This window comes from Varroa jacobsoni, unplaced genomic scaffold (genome assembly GCF_002532875.2).
Source record: "Varroa jacobsoni isolate VJ856 unplaced genomic scaffold, vjacob_1.0 scaffold_335, whole genome shotgun sequence".
NCBI classification, from domain to species: domain Eukaryota; kingdom Metazoa; phylum Arthropoda; class Arachnida; order Mesostigmata; family Varroidae; genus Varroa; species Varroa jacobsoni.
The window spans coordinates 68,846-82,123 of NW_019213237.1; the positions used below are offsets into that span (position 1 = coordinate 68,846).

At 40.1% G+C, this 13,278-nt stretch overlaps 1 protein-coding gene across 3 annotated transcripts in view; it reads left to right on the forward strand.

The window, feature by feature from the left end:
* The window catches only part of LOC111259464 (glutamate receptor ionotropic, NMDA 2B), a 65,757-nt gene that overhangs the window by 45,997 nt on the left and 6,482 nt on the right, over window positions 1-13,278 (forward strand). For 2 of the 3 annotated variants that reach the window (XM_086967914.1, XM_086967915.1), the window contains exons 11-19: window positions 4,826-5,009; window positions 6,824-6,949; window positions 7,617-7,837; window positions 8,743-8,903; window positions 9,354-9,498; window positions 9,617-9,717; window positions 10,085-10,256; window positions 10,919-11,015; window positions 12,207-12,540. In XM_086967914.1, coding sequence (XP_086824040.1) covers window positions 4,826-5,009; window positions 6,824-6,949; window positions 7,617-7,837; window positions 8,743-8,903; window positions 9,354-9,498; window positions 9,617-9,717; window positions 10,085-10,256; window positions 10,919-11,015; window positions 12,207-12,540 — 1,541 coding nt within the window. Of the gene's footprint in view, window positions 1-4,825; window positions 5,010-6,823; window positions 6,950-7,616; window positions 7,838-8,742; window positions 8,904-9,353; window positions 9,499-9,616; window positions 9,718-10,084; window positions 10,257-10,918; window positions 11,016-11,613; window positions 11,855-12,206; window positions 12,541-13,278 lie in introns of those variants that run through there. The other variant, XR_015310596.1, reaches the window with a different exon arrangement.

The window sequence follows — 13,278 nt, forward strand, 5'->3', positions numbered from 1 at the left end:
AATTCGGGTGCCTTTTTTTTAGCCGATTTTTTTTATATTAAAGAATTATGCAGATGTGTTTACATTTAAGTTCAAGTTCAAGCGTATTTAGAAATGTTTTGAGGACAAAATCGGTACAACATTGCCCAAGTCACAATAGCGTAGCTCTGGAGAAAAAGAATAATTTTTTAAGTGACCTAATTTTCAGCGCGTGTTATTTGTACCAAAAAAACTTCTTGTAACTTATAGAAAAAAAAAACAGGTATTTGAGATTCAATCGCATCCCGGTATACAACTGAATCGTGCTCGTTCGTAGCTCATCTTCTCTGAGCAGTTTTTATCCACGAGTATATATATGCATTGGCAGGTCACACAAAATACAAATCTATTTTCAAAAAGCATACTTATCAGCATGAACGTAAATTGAATTTTCATCACCGATGAATGATCCCTGGTTTATTGTACTACAAAATTGTTTCTAGCAATAAATTTGACCAATAACTTTAAAGCCAGCGCAAATAATCAGAGGCTTGAGTTTGTTCAATTCAGCGCCCGTTAAAAATTTTTTTATGTAACATCACTTCAAAAGAAACTTCCTGCCAGATGCATAACGGTATCTTTAGAAATTCCTCCGTTCTCGGCTGCCGTCGAAAATGCATAGGAACGGAGACATTTTGTCAATAATTGCTCAATTCTACTTTACATTATACAACATAACAACATTCCGTTGGCATATTATCTTTGTGTACTTTCTATAGATAAACGAAGTGTTATTAGAATACACAGACAGATAATTAGAGATTGTACGAATTTTTTCAGCGAATCGTATACTGTATATTCTATTGTATCGATGATTGTCAAAGCTTTTGAGGAAAAAGTGTAACCTTGAAGTAGCATTAATCTCCCGTAAAATGTTAAACGTATTGCTAATTGAGCTAAAAACCCGACGTTTTAAATAGTTTCGCTTAGCGAAATGAAAACTTTGGTTTGAAGTATGAATGTTCTGCCGCTAGAACGTCTAAGCAACAAAAAGCAAGGAGATACTTTGATGAGTGCATGTTCAGTCTACCCAAGCTCGTATCTACTTAAACGATTCTCGGAGCGATTGCCTGCTAATTGTTTCGAATCAGGCGAACAGATATGGGGGGTTGTCGGGGGTTAAGCGCTGGATTAGAAATATGAGCAGTCGCTGCAAAAAAAAGAATTCCATTAGTAATACAGCTAATGGGATAGTCGTTCGTTCAATATTCCACAGCTTAAACAGTAGTAAATAACATATTTGCGCTTGAGCGGTAAAGCGCGTACGAATTATCTCTCTCTATACACACATAGAAGAAGAACTTTGGTAGACGATGATAAACATTTAATTCTGCTAAATGTATTTAAGTTATTTCGGGAAACGTTTCTCTAACAGCAGACGACATGCATTTCGGATATAATTTCGTACTTATTCCGTAAATTGATTACGAAGAACTCACACATATTTGCTTAAAATTACCCTACGTTAGATATACGATGATGACTTATATTGAACCTACACATTGCGATCATTACGATTGTTCCGCTTAGAAGATAACCGTTCTCAGTAACATGCCAATCTTTTTCGGATGATAATTAATCAAATGTAACTTGAATCCAACCTCTAATAAAGTTCTCAACGAAGAGCCACAATATTCCGTACAACATAGGGCTATTGTTTTAATCTGGACGTTTTTTATTAGTCGACAGGCAATGCTAACTAGTTTATTATGTAGTGGTATAAGGCGTGTGCTAGAGATTTATTTTACGTGATTTTTTACGTTTGTTTTTGTCTATAGTGACTTCGCGAAAAAGTATATAATATCGAAAAAAAAAAACATTTATCTACCATGTCTACACGTAGATACATGTCATATTAAGCCAATATATACGCTATTTAATTCTGAACAGTGTTGCTAAGGGGAAGATGGGAAGAAGTGCTAGCAGTTACCAAACGCAACATGTATAGTGTAGTGTGTATGCATGTAGGAAAAATCGGTTATAATAACATAAATCTTTTTATTACCAGTTATAAACGGAAGTCCCAACAGATAGAACGTGCGGCCTTGCTTAGTTTCTTTGGCTATTAAAAGATGCATATGATGCACTGCTGAGGGGTCGGAACGGCGAAGCAGAGAAAACCGGAAGGGGATCGTCTGTGAAACGCTTTTCGTAAACCTTCCAGCGAATTAAAACTCAATTTTCTTACCAATCTAAAGCGAGAGGTGCGTAGAAAACCATGCAATAACAAGACAGCTATCGAACGGCCACGCCTCACGTTAAAGCGTTACGCGAGCTAACGGATGCATGTGCGCCCCGCATGATGGAAGAATCGAGCAACAGGGCATATATTACATACACATGGGGGAAGCCCATAATGAGGAAATTTTAGCCGCACCTAAAACTCCCCATTGTTTCACTATTTCCTTTGCTTCCACAGTGCAAAAGTATTTATTTTAAAGTTTACTATCCTAGCCTATATATATGTATATATAGGCTAGTGAACTGCCTCATATTAAACCAAACATATATGTGAGGGCTATACTCAAAGTGCGCACGTTTATCCTACTATTCATCATTATATCACTACGCGGACAGAAACTAGCTTCTACATGTGCAGTCATTCTGCGCTTATATATATACATGCTTAAACGAGTAAGCTTTAGGTCCTATTCGGTTGGTCTGTATCCTGTTATGCTCGCTCGTTTAATTTTCGGTCCTCTTTCCGATTCTTCTGATGTTGTTGTAGCACGGCGTTGTATGGCATAGAATGCTTGATCCGTTACTGAGAGGCTTCTGCAGGGGCAAAGCCCAATTAGATATATCGATCTACCGAGAAACGGCGACCGATGACGTTGAAAAATGAAAAAAGAAGTCGCCGATTTTTCTATACATTTAAACACTCGTAGTTAAACCCGCAATAGTCGGCACCCAGCCGCAGCCGAAGATAACACGAAGACTGGGAATATATTTCGTTAGTGCGGTAACGTACCCAGCAGAAAGAAATAGTTTGACATTGCCACATTAAGTCACAAAAAAAGAGAGAAGGCAGGCGAAAAAAGGCGCAAGCCGTAAGAACGTGAGGGAGCTTCGTCTGCTAGTGTCTGTACATATCTGCTAACGATAGGATTGGTACCTTACAAGGCCATCCGTACTGAATCTGTGTGCTCAAAGATATGAGGCCTTTCACTCATTAGCCTCTTCTGCACCACCATTGTTACACGAATTAGTTTGCCGGAACTACGGAAGTTCCCTACGCAATCGCACGATAGGATGTGATCTGTAGCTAGTTACTGAATTTATTAGCTTCAGTAACCTTATTGTAATTGACATACTGCAATGATGTTGCGAATGCTCTATGTTTTAAGCATCTAATAATGCTATTTCCAATACTCTGTAGTATTAGGACCTACAAACTCACAGTATTTTAAGCTCTCCTTTGGTCAGCTAAACTACGTTTAGCACTAGAGATACCTGCATCGGTTTCTTTCAGCTGACTGATAGAGACACATATTAAGAGATAGTACCTAAGGGAAAAGGTCTTTGGGATTTTGGGTAATCTCATGAAATACGTAGCGTGCATCCGCGATATATTGCTCAATGCTGCTGACATATACCGCAAATGTATCGGCAGTCTCCCCTACCGGCTTAACGAAATACTTACCCGCTATTCGAAATCTTTAGAAACATCGAAATACCGGTTGATGTAACTATCAACCGATAAAAACATGTCAGTATTTATAACTTCTAAGAGTTATGCTGATAATGGCTTAGTTAGGCTTGGGTAGCGAAGACCTTAGAATTAAGGCCAGCTTAGGTAAACATCTGAGATGCATTTAGACACACGAGCTTCATATCACGATTCATGTCGACGCTCACCTTCATTGCTAGGCTCATCCTGGTTATCCTGCATAGGATATTCTATATTACTTATTATTACTAAACATGCTACGCATCATTTACTAAACACACCGTATTAGCTACTGCTATAATGCCGCGTTGTATTGGGCTAAAAAATAACCTTCTTTAAAGGAACTAGATCAAATGAAAAAGGTGACACCTATATAGAGTTTAGACTACACTAACTGAACTGAATGAGAGCTGTCTTGTTTATTCCTTTGATGTTTTTTTATTCATCTAATATATATTAAGCGGACTAGGAAGGATATTTCACTGTTAATACGAAACAAACACGTAGGTCCAGCAGTGATGCTGTTAAGGGTTCTGGGGTTATTAGATATGGGCCGCGGTAAAAGTGGCAAGAACTGGTATGTTGTTAACAGCTGATGCGGAAAGTTTTGTGTAGAACGACAACCTACTCTAATAACTCCAAAGGAGCATAGAAAGCCACGCATATTCGTTAAAGTGATATATAAAGCAACATTCGAAGCGTTTGTACTTCTAACTACTAAAAACTTTTGATTTAACGAGTACCTCGCGAGGGAAAGGTGGCGGAAAGAGAGAGTGATTTTTCTTAAAAAAATTTAAAAAGCATCTTCTCAATATAACTAAAATACAATACATTTTCACTAATAGTTCATCACAGAAAGCAGTTGTATTAAAACTGTACATACGTACTTTGTTTGTAGTAAAGGCCTAGAAAATATATTTCAAGTAACTACTTCCCCGACGTAGGACTCTTTCATGAGCATAATTCATTTTTTTTTAGGTCGATTTAGGCCAAAATCGTAACTGACAACCTCCACGAAGCACCGCAAATGAGACGAAGCATTATCATGTGTCTGATATTCGTTGTTGACAAAGAAATCAATCGATCTAATCAAAGAGTTGACATGTGTTTCGCTTTAATGGAATTTGCCAATTGCAGAACGGAAAATGGAACGGGCTGATCGCAGCTCTGCTAAATCGGCATACAGATATTGTGGTCACTTCTATCAAAATCAACTCGGATCGTCAAGAAGCTGTCGACTTTACTGTACCCTTTCTCGAGACTGGAATCGCCATTGTGGTCGCCAAACGAACCGGAATTATCTCGCCGAAAGCATTTTTAGGTAGTAACAAATTCTAACTAACAGAGATTACCCACCAACTCGATCGGCTGTGATGGCAAAGCTTTTTACTGTATGATGTGTGTCGTCGCTACTCGTTACATTAGACTCTCAATTAACATCAAACCTTTTTCATACCGGCCCACATAGTCCTGGAAACAATGACAGGCATCCCACGGTATATGTACATGTGAAAAGTTGGCATTTACATAAGCAACAATAGCTCCCATTTAGAACAACTAGGAACACCTCTTGGACGCACTTGCATATTAACACGCTTAGCTCGAAACATTTCTCTGCGTCTTTGTAGTTCATTTGAGTAGAAACGAGATGCTAAGAAAAGAACTTAGATCCAGCAACAATGTAAAGAAAATTGCAAGATGCCCATGCGCAATGTGTGTCAGACGTCTAAACAGATAGAGAACAGCTCTGCTGCGCTAACGGAGTTTCGCAAGGTAAAGGGGATTCGGTATTCTTGAAGGACACGAACTCGCAGGCTCACAAAGACTATCCTGTTCCTGTAATAGCGCTTGTACATAAAACCCTTTTGTATACGCCCTTTTGCATAGACTTAATCATGTTATAGTTATACGCTAATAGCACTTTCCATTGCAGCCCAAACAGCTAAAGAGATCTCTATAAACTTATCTGTGATTATTAATACGAATGGTCAATAGTGTGACGTAAATCTACATCCGTTCCATTCAAAGCGACTTGAATGAAGTTACACTTCACAGAGGTATAATAACTTATCTATAGCTGTACTGTCCCAAACAGATCAAACGACAGTAATTCTCTATTCCGGTTTTATCGATGTGAGAATCCAAAGAAACTGAATCTCTTCTCGCGCCCGTTTGCTCTTGCATTTCCAAAGGATATAACACAATAGTAGCTCCAGGCCTCGAGAGTGACCAGCGCCAAAAACGCAATTCTCGTTATGTGAAGCACACGCATGGCTTAAATTTGTAGCCCAAACGGAACGTGCCTCGTGCTATTCGTTCTTGCGGGTTCTCTGATTGCCAGAAGATTCGTGTGTTGAACTTGTAACTAGCCCTATAGAAGTCTATTGTAGACGATATCGTTCTTGTTAGTAGAGTTTCTGTATGAAAAACGAAAAAATATGTTATTACACTAAATTCATTCTCGTTGCCGAAAAACTTGAAATAATCTTGTCTCTTTTTTTGCTGTTTATGCGACATAAACGTGTGGCAGCGCTGTGCGGTATCCAACACAACGCACTTGAAACAGTGGTTGGGGAAAAATCTCTTTTTTTGTTATTTTGGCGGCCCCGCATGAGGCCGCCAGCATCAAAACGAAGCTTTACTTAATGCCGTAACACATGGCGACCAAGTGAATTCGTATAACGCGCAGACCCTTTTTCATAACTCCGGTCTCCAGGAACGAGGTATTGTTGAAAGATTGAATCTTTGTTTCGAGTTTTACTAATAGACATTGTATCAGATAGCTAGCCCCCAGCCGTCACGAGACAAACCGTCTGTCTATGCCTGAATTCGAACGGAGACAACTATGTGTCCTTAAGATTGGTGGGCAAATACGTTATCCGCTAAAGTATCACGGGGACTAAATGAATCTACAGTGACGATTTGTAAGCTTGCCGCATCGCTTTAGTCCTGTGCCGAGAAACAACACTTAATGCACCCCTCGTTTTGCTCGTCTGTTGACAGCACAACATAATTCTGAATATTAATAGTCCATACGAGCAGCGTCCACATAAACGTCTCACAATTCATATATATATGTACATATTAATACTATAAGCGAATAATAACGCGTCATTCGGGACACACGGGTTTCAGAACCGTTTGACACAGTATCCTGGCTACTCATTCTTTTGGTGGGCATCCAGGTAGCGGCCTTTTCCATCTTCATTTTCGAATTCTTATCGCCCGATGGCTACGACATGAAGATCGCGCCTCCCAGAAGTAAGTGGAAACTAATTATAATTAATTAATTATCATCTTCTAGTCAAAAGTCAAAAATGTCCCTTTTGAGTTTATAACTGCTTATCTAATATATTTAGGAAATTTATCGGACATTAGGGAAACTAAAGGATATTCAATTAACAAACTTGATTCGCAGATTAGGAACGTCCTACAACCTGGATTTGCTTATGTCCTCTGGGTTTCGCAGCAGGGATTTTGTGGCCTTTTCTCGGTTTGCAGCTATATCACTTAAACACTACCCCTTTGGGTACCATTTAGGGCTTTCGGTGTATCGCAATAAAAGTTTCCTATTTTCTCGATTAGCAATCGTCACACATTTGAAACCTAGAGAAAGGCGCTCTGATATCGCTTACTCGGAAGTTTTCGAGCATCGAAAATAAAGTTCATTATGTTAAGTATCGAGAGAAGGCAAAATTTAGGCCTTGAATTTAACACTGATTTATCATATATCGTATGCTCGTTTAGCAGGCATAAAACTTTCAAACTTATGCGATAAGGACTTGCAGAGAAGAGATTCCACAACATAGAATGCAGGCGCTCAGCGTACTCCTGATGGTGCTTCATAATACAGTAACATTAATCGCAATGGCTGTTAATATTGTTATTATGATTCTTGTCGTCGTTGTTATGGACATGGCTGTTGCAGATTATAAATTTTCGCTATTCCGTACCTACTGGTTGGTGTGGGCGGTACTATTCGGAGCGGCTGTGAACGTGGATTGCCCTCGAGGTTACACAGCTCGCTTCATGAGTAACGTCTGGGCGATGTTTGCCGTAGTCTTTCTTGCCATCTATACAGCCAACCTCGCTGCGTTTATGATCACTCGCGAAGAGTACTATGACCTCAGTGGAATTGAGGACTCTCGTGTAAGTTGTTCCATATTAATTTGTATGCTCGTGAGAACTTTTACTTAATTCATTTCGAATATTGCTTTTATTTTTCTGTTGGTAGTAATGGTTAACCGTATGGTTGATGAAAACCAAAGCACTTCTTGCGATACTTCGTTTTTTAGTTTGCGCAAAACCCACGATCAGCCAATATGGCTCGAGTAAGCCTTATGCATACGCACCTGCGTACGTAAACTAAATTTGAGCTTAGCTGTTACCTAGTATTTGTGCTTGTTTAACTTAAATTTTTAGTCAGCATAGGGGTAAGAGATATCAGGCACATCACACTTGGGCTTTATAATACGATACATAGATGGCCCATGACATTTCACATATAGGCGCATAGGTGAACGCTAGCTTCGTGAGGTTTTAGCATGTGTTTGGTAGACAAAATCTGTGCCGACGTACGCTAGGCCACAACGAGCGTCTGCTGCAGCCAAATGCCCCGTCGTGCTTTGCGCGAGGGGTACTATCCATTTTGTTATGCCTGCGAGGCCTGAGGAAAGTCAGTTACTATGGATATGCAGCGGCCGAGACGCGGACTATCAGGTCAAGCCATAGATAGTAATTGTGAGGAAGCTATCCCAGGAGCGTCGCTTTACCAAGAGGAACGTAGAAGCTAGAGATTCCTGTAGAAAGACGATCTTTGACTCGATACCGTAGCCATATGAGCCCTGTTTCACAGTGAGCGAGCGCGTACAATGAAACAATATAATTCTGACGCACGGCTGAACGGCTTACCAAAAAGCCCAGGCAAACGGATGCCAGGCAAGATAAATATGTCCAGGCAAATTAATGTCGCCAAATCAGTATATGAGAATAATGTATTAACCGCGCGAATAGTATGAGGCGTTTTCAACTAATACCAGTTTATTCTTTTACAGTTAAGGTATCCTCATCTGATGGAACCACCATTCCGCTTTGGAACAATTCCCTATGGAAACACAGAGCAAGTTCTCCAGCGAAATAAGCCAACAATGTATGAATACATGAGACCCTACAATAGATCCAACGTTAATGAAGGAATTAAGGCCGTCAAAAAAGGGTAAATTAATAAGAACCTTGTGACAAGCCCCTTTGAGCTTGCTAACTCCTAAAATTAACTACCGAACCTTCTTTTGCGAAGAATTGATAACCAATATATTCGTAGTTCGGGATATCACTGGGTAAATATCGTTAGCTGATGCTGTAAACGGAAATATTTATTTCAAACCGCAAATTAGCCCATTGCGCTTATCTCAAAAAAATGGGTGCAGGAGCTTTACCGTGAACGCGCAAGGTGATTTCTTAAATCATTACGGCTAAATAACATTTTCTTGATTTGTTGTACCGTTTAAAGTAGGATGGAAAACTTTAAGAGTCCCTGTGCCGATTACCTATAGAGATCACACAGAGACGGGTCTTCTGTTGTAAATAGAATGTTCTTCTCCACCGTAGCAGGCAACTAAATAACGCTTTTGCACGTACGCTATGTTTTATCTCATTGATTCAACAGGACATTGGATGCGTTTATTTACGACGCGACGGTTCTTGACTATTTCGTTGGTCAAGATGACGAATGTCGATTGCTCACGGTAGGCTCGTGGTATGCCATGACAGGCTATGGCTTCGCTTTACCTAAAAAATCCAAATATTTACAGGTATGTCGCTACCATATATTTGCAATTCTTTTTCAACATTAAGCTTATCGAGTCTATGGTAATGAGCTGGTGTTTTGGATAACTGTGAAAACTAATTCTTTTCATTGGTGCTCAATAGATGTTTAATCGCCAAATGATTGAATATCGAGAACACGGTGACCTCGAGAGATTGCAACGATTTTGGTTACAAGGTGCCTGTAAACCGGACAAACGAAAAAGGTCTGTATTACGCTTACGGATACATCATGATGCCTTTAACCTTGTCAGAAATGGTCAAATACATTATAATGGCGGGCTAGCAGAATCGGAAAAGTGTAAATAAATACTATAGATACAAACGAGGCGTGCTAAAACGAGCACAATGCAACGAAGCGATCGAAACGCAAGGTAAAAGCTAAAAGGTAGCCTATTATTAAATTAGTGCTTCGAGACTATTTCTAAATAAGTGGGCTTGTTTGTCGTCTTAAATGATAAAGGAAACGAATAAATAAAAAAAACCTGTGTGTATTATCTCTTTCATATTAGCCTAAGTTTACGAGATATTACCTATTACTAGTAAATAGCGGTTATCCTTTATGCTAAGTAGAAATGCAGGCAATCCGCTCGATATCAACCAATTTATGAGCGCCTTTTTGCTACTCGGCTGCGGGGTCCTCCTCACTGTGGTGCTGCTCATCCTCGAACATGTCTACTTCAGATACTGCCGAAAACAGTTAGCCAAGGCCAATTTTGGCAGTTGTTTCTCCCTCATCAGTCTGGTGAGTTCTAGGTCCACCCTGGCCTGATTCCATTAATGCATGATTGCAGGCAGTATGGTAAACGGGTGCTATTGCAGTACGCTTTTGGCTATGTACTGGTCAATACGACCCGTTAGTGTTAAGGCAGAGAAATCTCTAATCGACGTTTAAATTGGCAATACATTTATGCTGCCGCATAAATGCCCCCTGGAAGCTTGCTTCTAGCTGGGAACTGAACTTGCGTTTTATACCCACATTAGAACGTAGTATATTATTACTGCATGCGTCGAGCCGGAAAGCGGAACCTCATGGGGCAAATCAAAACATTGGCTTCCTTTTTTAAGCTCAGCTTCGTTCGCGACCTTATTATAATGTCACGCGTATGGCGGACAGGCTGTAACGTATTCACTCGATTCTCGAAAACGAGCAAAAAGAAAAACCCTTGAGAAAACAAACATCGGTAGGAGAAAGCAGAAGCAAAGAGGCAACCTTGCTTAGAGGACAAGACGTCAGCCTGCTTCTGTGAATGGTAATCGAATTCTTGGAGCCAAAGGTGAATTAAACTCAGCACCTCTTAAAGACCGAAGTTGAAAATTGAATTCGCACTTAACCAGGATCTATATCTAGCGTTAGTATTGGATAATAATGATAACAATCATTTTTTAAACTGCTATTTTTTGCAGAGTATGGGCAAGTCTCTCAGTTTCCGGGATGCTGTGTACAGCGCCCAGGGAATGCTGCTCAGACGCGCTACGGAGAACCGCTTTTTGCAAGCCGCAGGTAATGTGGCAACTTAGATGATAGTAAACCAATACACCGGCAGACGACCAGACGAGGGTTGCCAAATAAAAATTCGGAAAAGTTGCTTTATTTTGCTAGATTGCTTGTTATTGCTAGATTTATTCAGTGAAGTACTTGGCCCTAGGGATCCTCATAAGAACTTATCCCGTCTTCCCCTTTGGCTGATTCCCTATCATCAACTACATAAATAACGTTTAAGAAATTCCTGTATTTCGAGTTCATGTCGACCAAAAATTCTTGGCACATAATCAAATACTTTGAATTATCTCATAAGGAATCATGTTAGCGTTCATTTGAATTATTTTGTGATTATAATTGTTCCATCTAGCCGAAACGCTCCTATAAAGTGTTGACATTTTAAATAAAAGCAATATCATAGATATTTTCTAATTTATTTTGTAAAATAGTCTTAAATGAGTTCTCGCAAAAACGACAAAATTTCCTTTTTTTTTTTTTCAAAATGAGACTCATCTGCTGGATAATTCTAAGCGACCGAGCTATTATTGATGATGACTGCCAATGTAGCGCACCCAACCTGACTTCTAATGAATTCATCTAATACTATTTTTATTGACAGCACTCAAAAGAAACTTCACTTGTATGTAAAGTTGCCGGTACATAGTTGTAAGCGGCCTTTCTTCAAGGGCTTCCAACAGTACGTCTAAACCAAACTGTAAGATGTCGAGAAACTGACACCTCAAGCCTGTTTGACTCCTACCGTCAGAACAATTAATGAAGATTCCGCTGTTCCAATTTCTCAGAGCTGCAACGTTTTCATGACAGATCGGGCATATCCCGTGAGAGGATTCGCGAGACGAGTTAGTTATCGCTCGAGATAGTTTGGAATTTGCCCAGTTACCGTACATATAAGCCTTTTTTTTAGAGTACCTAGGTAACTGGAACTTGCACGGAACATATATCTTAACCCCTGTGATCAATATTGCGAATTTCAACCGAAACACGGTCGTCAACGAACTCATACAGACATTATTTTTTGTGAAAAAAAAATACTAAATATATAGTAAATGCTAGATCTGACTATGGGTAGACAAACCGTATCTCTTCAACACGAGCTCGAGCTTTATTTAACTCAGATTTTGTTTTACAAGCCTGTGTTTTAGTGGTTAATGTACGTTTTTGCTATACTCTCCCGCCCTCCCCCCACCGCAGAGCACGAACGATTGCAAGCTGACGTCGCGCGTTTGGCACGCGAACTAGATGTATTACGTCAAAAAATCAAGACGCTAGAAAGTGATCTAACGACGACAAAAGCAGGTAGCAATGGAGGGAGTCTGGATGAGCTGCGCGGAACTGGGATCGACACCACGGGATCGATACCCGGCTCACAACGGGTCGCAAGACCCCAAGCACCAAAACGGACACCATTCGGTGGACCGTTGGCTATTTCGGGCAGTCATCCAAACGTGGCGGACAAAATTGTCGGACTACGTCAAGCGTCGATCCATAGCAACACTTCAGTAGGAGCCGAGTCACCTACCAGAAGGTAAAAAAAAACAAACGTTTAATGGCAGGGGCTTTAATACTTTCTCGCGGACGGGTGGGACTACTGATTCCTTAAGGTAGTCTGACACCATTTCATAGATGAGCATTCTCGTAAAAAGCGCTGCTAAAACATCTATGAGCTTAGCAATCCTACTTCTATTGCTGAAATATGGTTAGCTGTTTGACTGCAAAAAGATATGCAATTTACCTGGTTTGTCTTGACGCGGCACTCAGACCGACTCAATATGCTTTCAAAGTACTACAATAGCACTTGCGCTTTATTGGTGTTTTGAGAAAAAACGTTGCTCGTACCGATAAAGCAGTAACAGTCGTTGCTTTCTACATGTATATATCAATTGCAAAAAAAGAGTGCCCGATCAACGGGGAAGATTCTCCAGCGAGTTTAAGTGGAAAATCTACAAAGACTTATAGGGTGTACTTTCTGAAAATTGCCGCCGAAGCTGGTTTTCGGTGGTCTAGAGATTCCGATAGCTCGAACTTAGATTTCTTGATTGCTAATTTAAATCGAAATGTCTCGTGGCCGGAGTTTGTGAAAGATTGGCAAACCTTGAGGCCTGTCTTGGACTGCAATAATTGTTAACGCACTCCTAGACGTCGGTCGCATAGATCACACTGAGGACATGCAATTCTAATCTAGGCAGACTCTAGGCTTGTTGTTACACAAACAGTGTATATTACTCGACCCAGTTAACCAGACGTTCATATAAAGTTCGCAAAT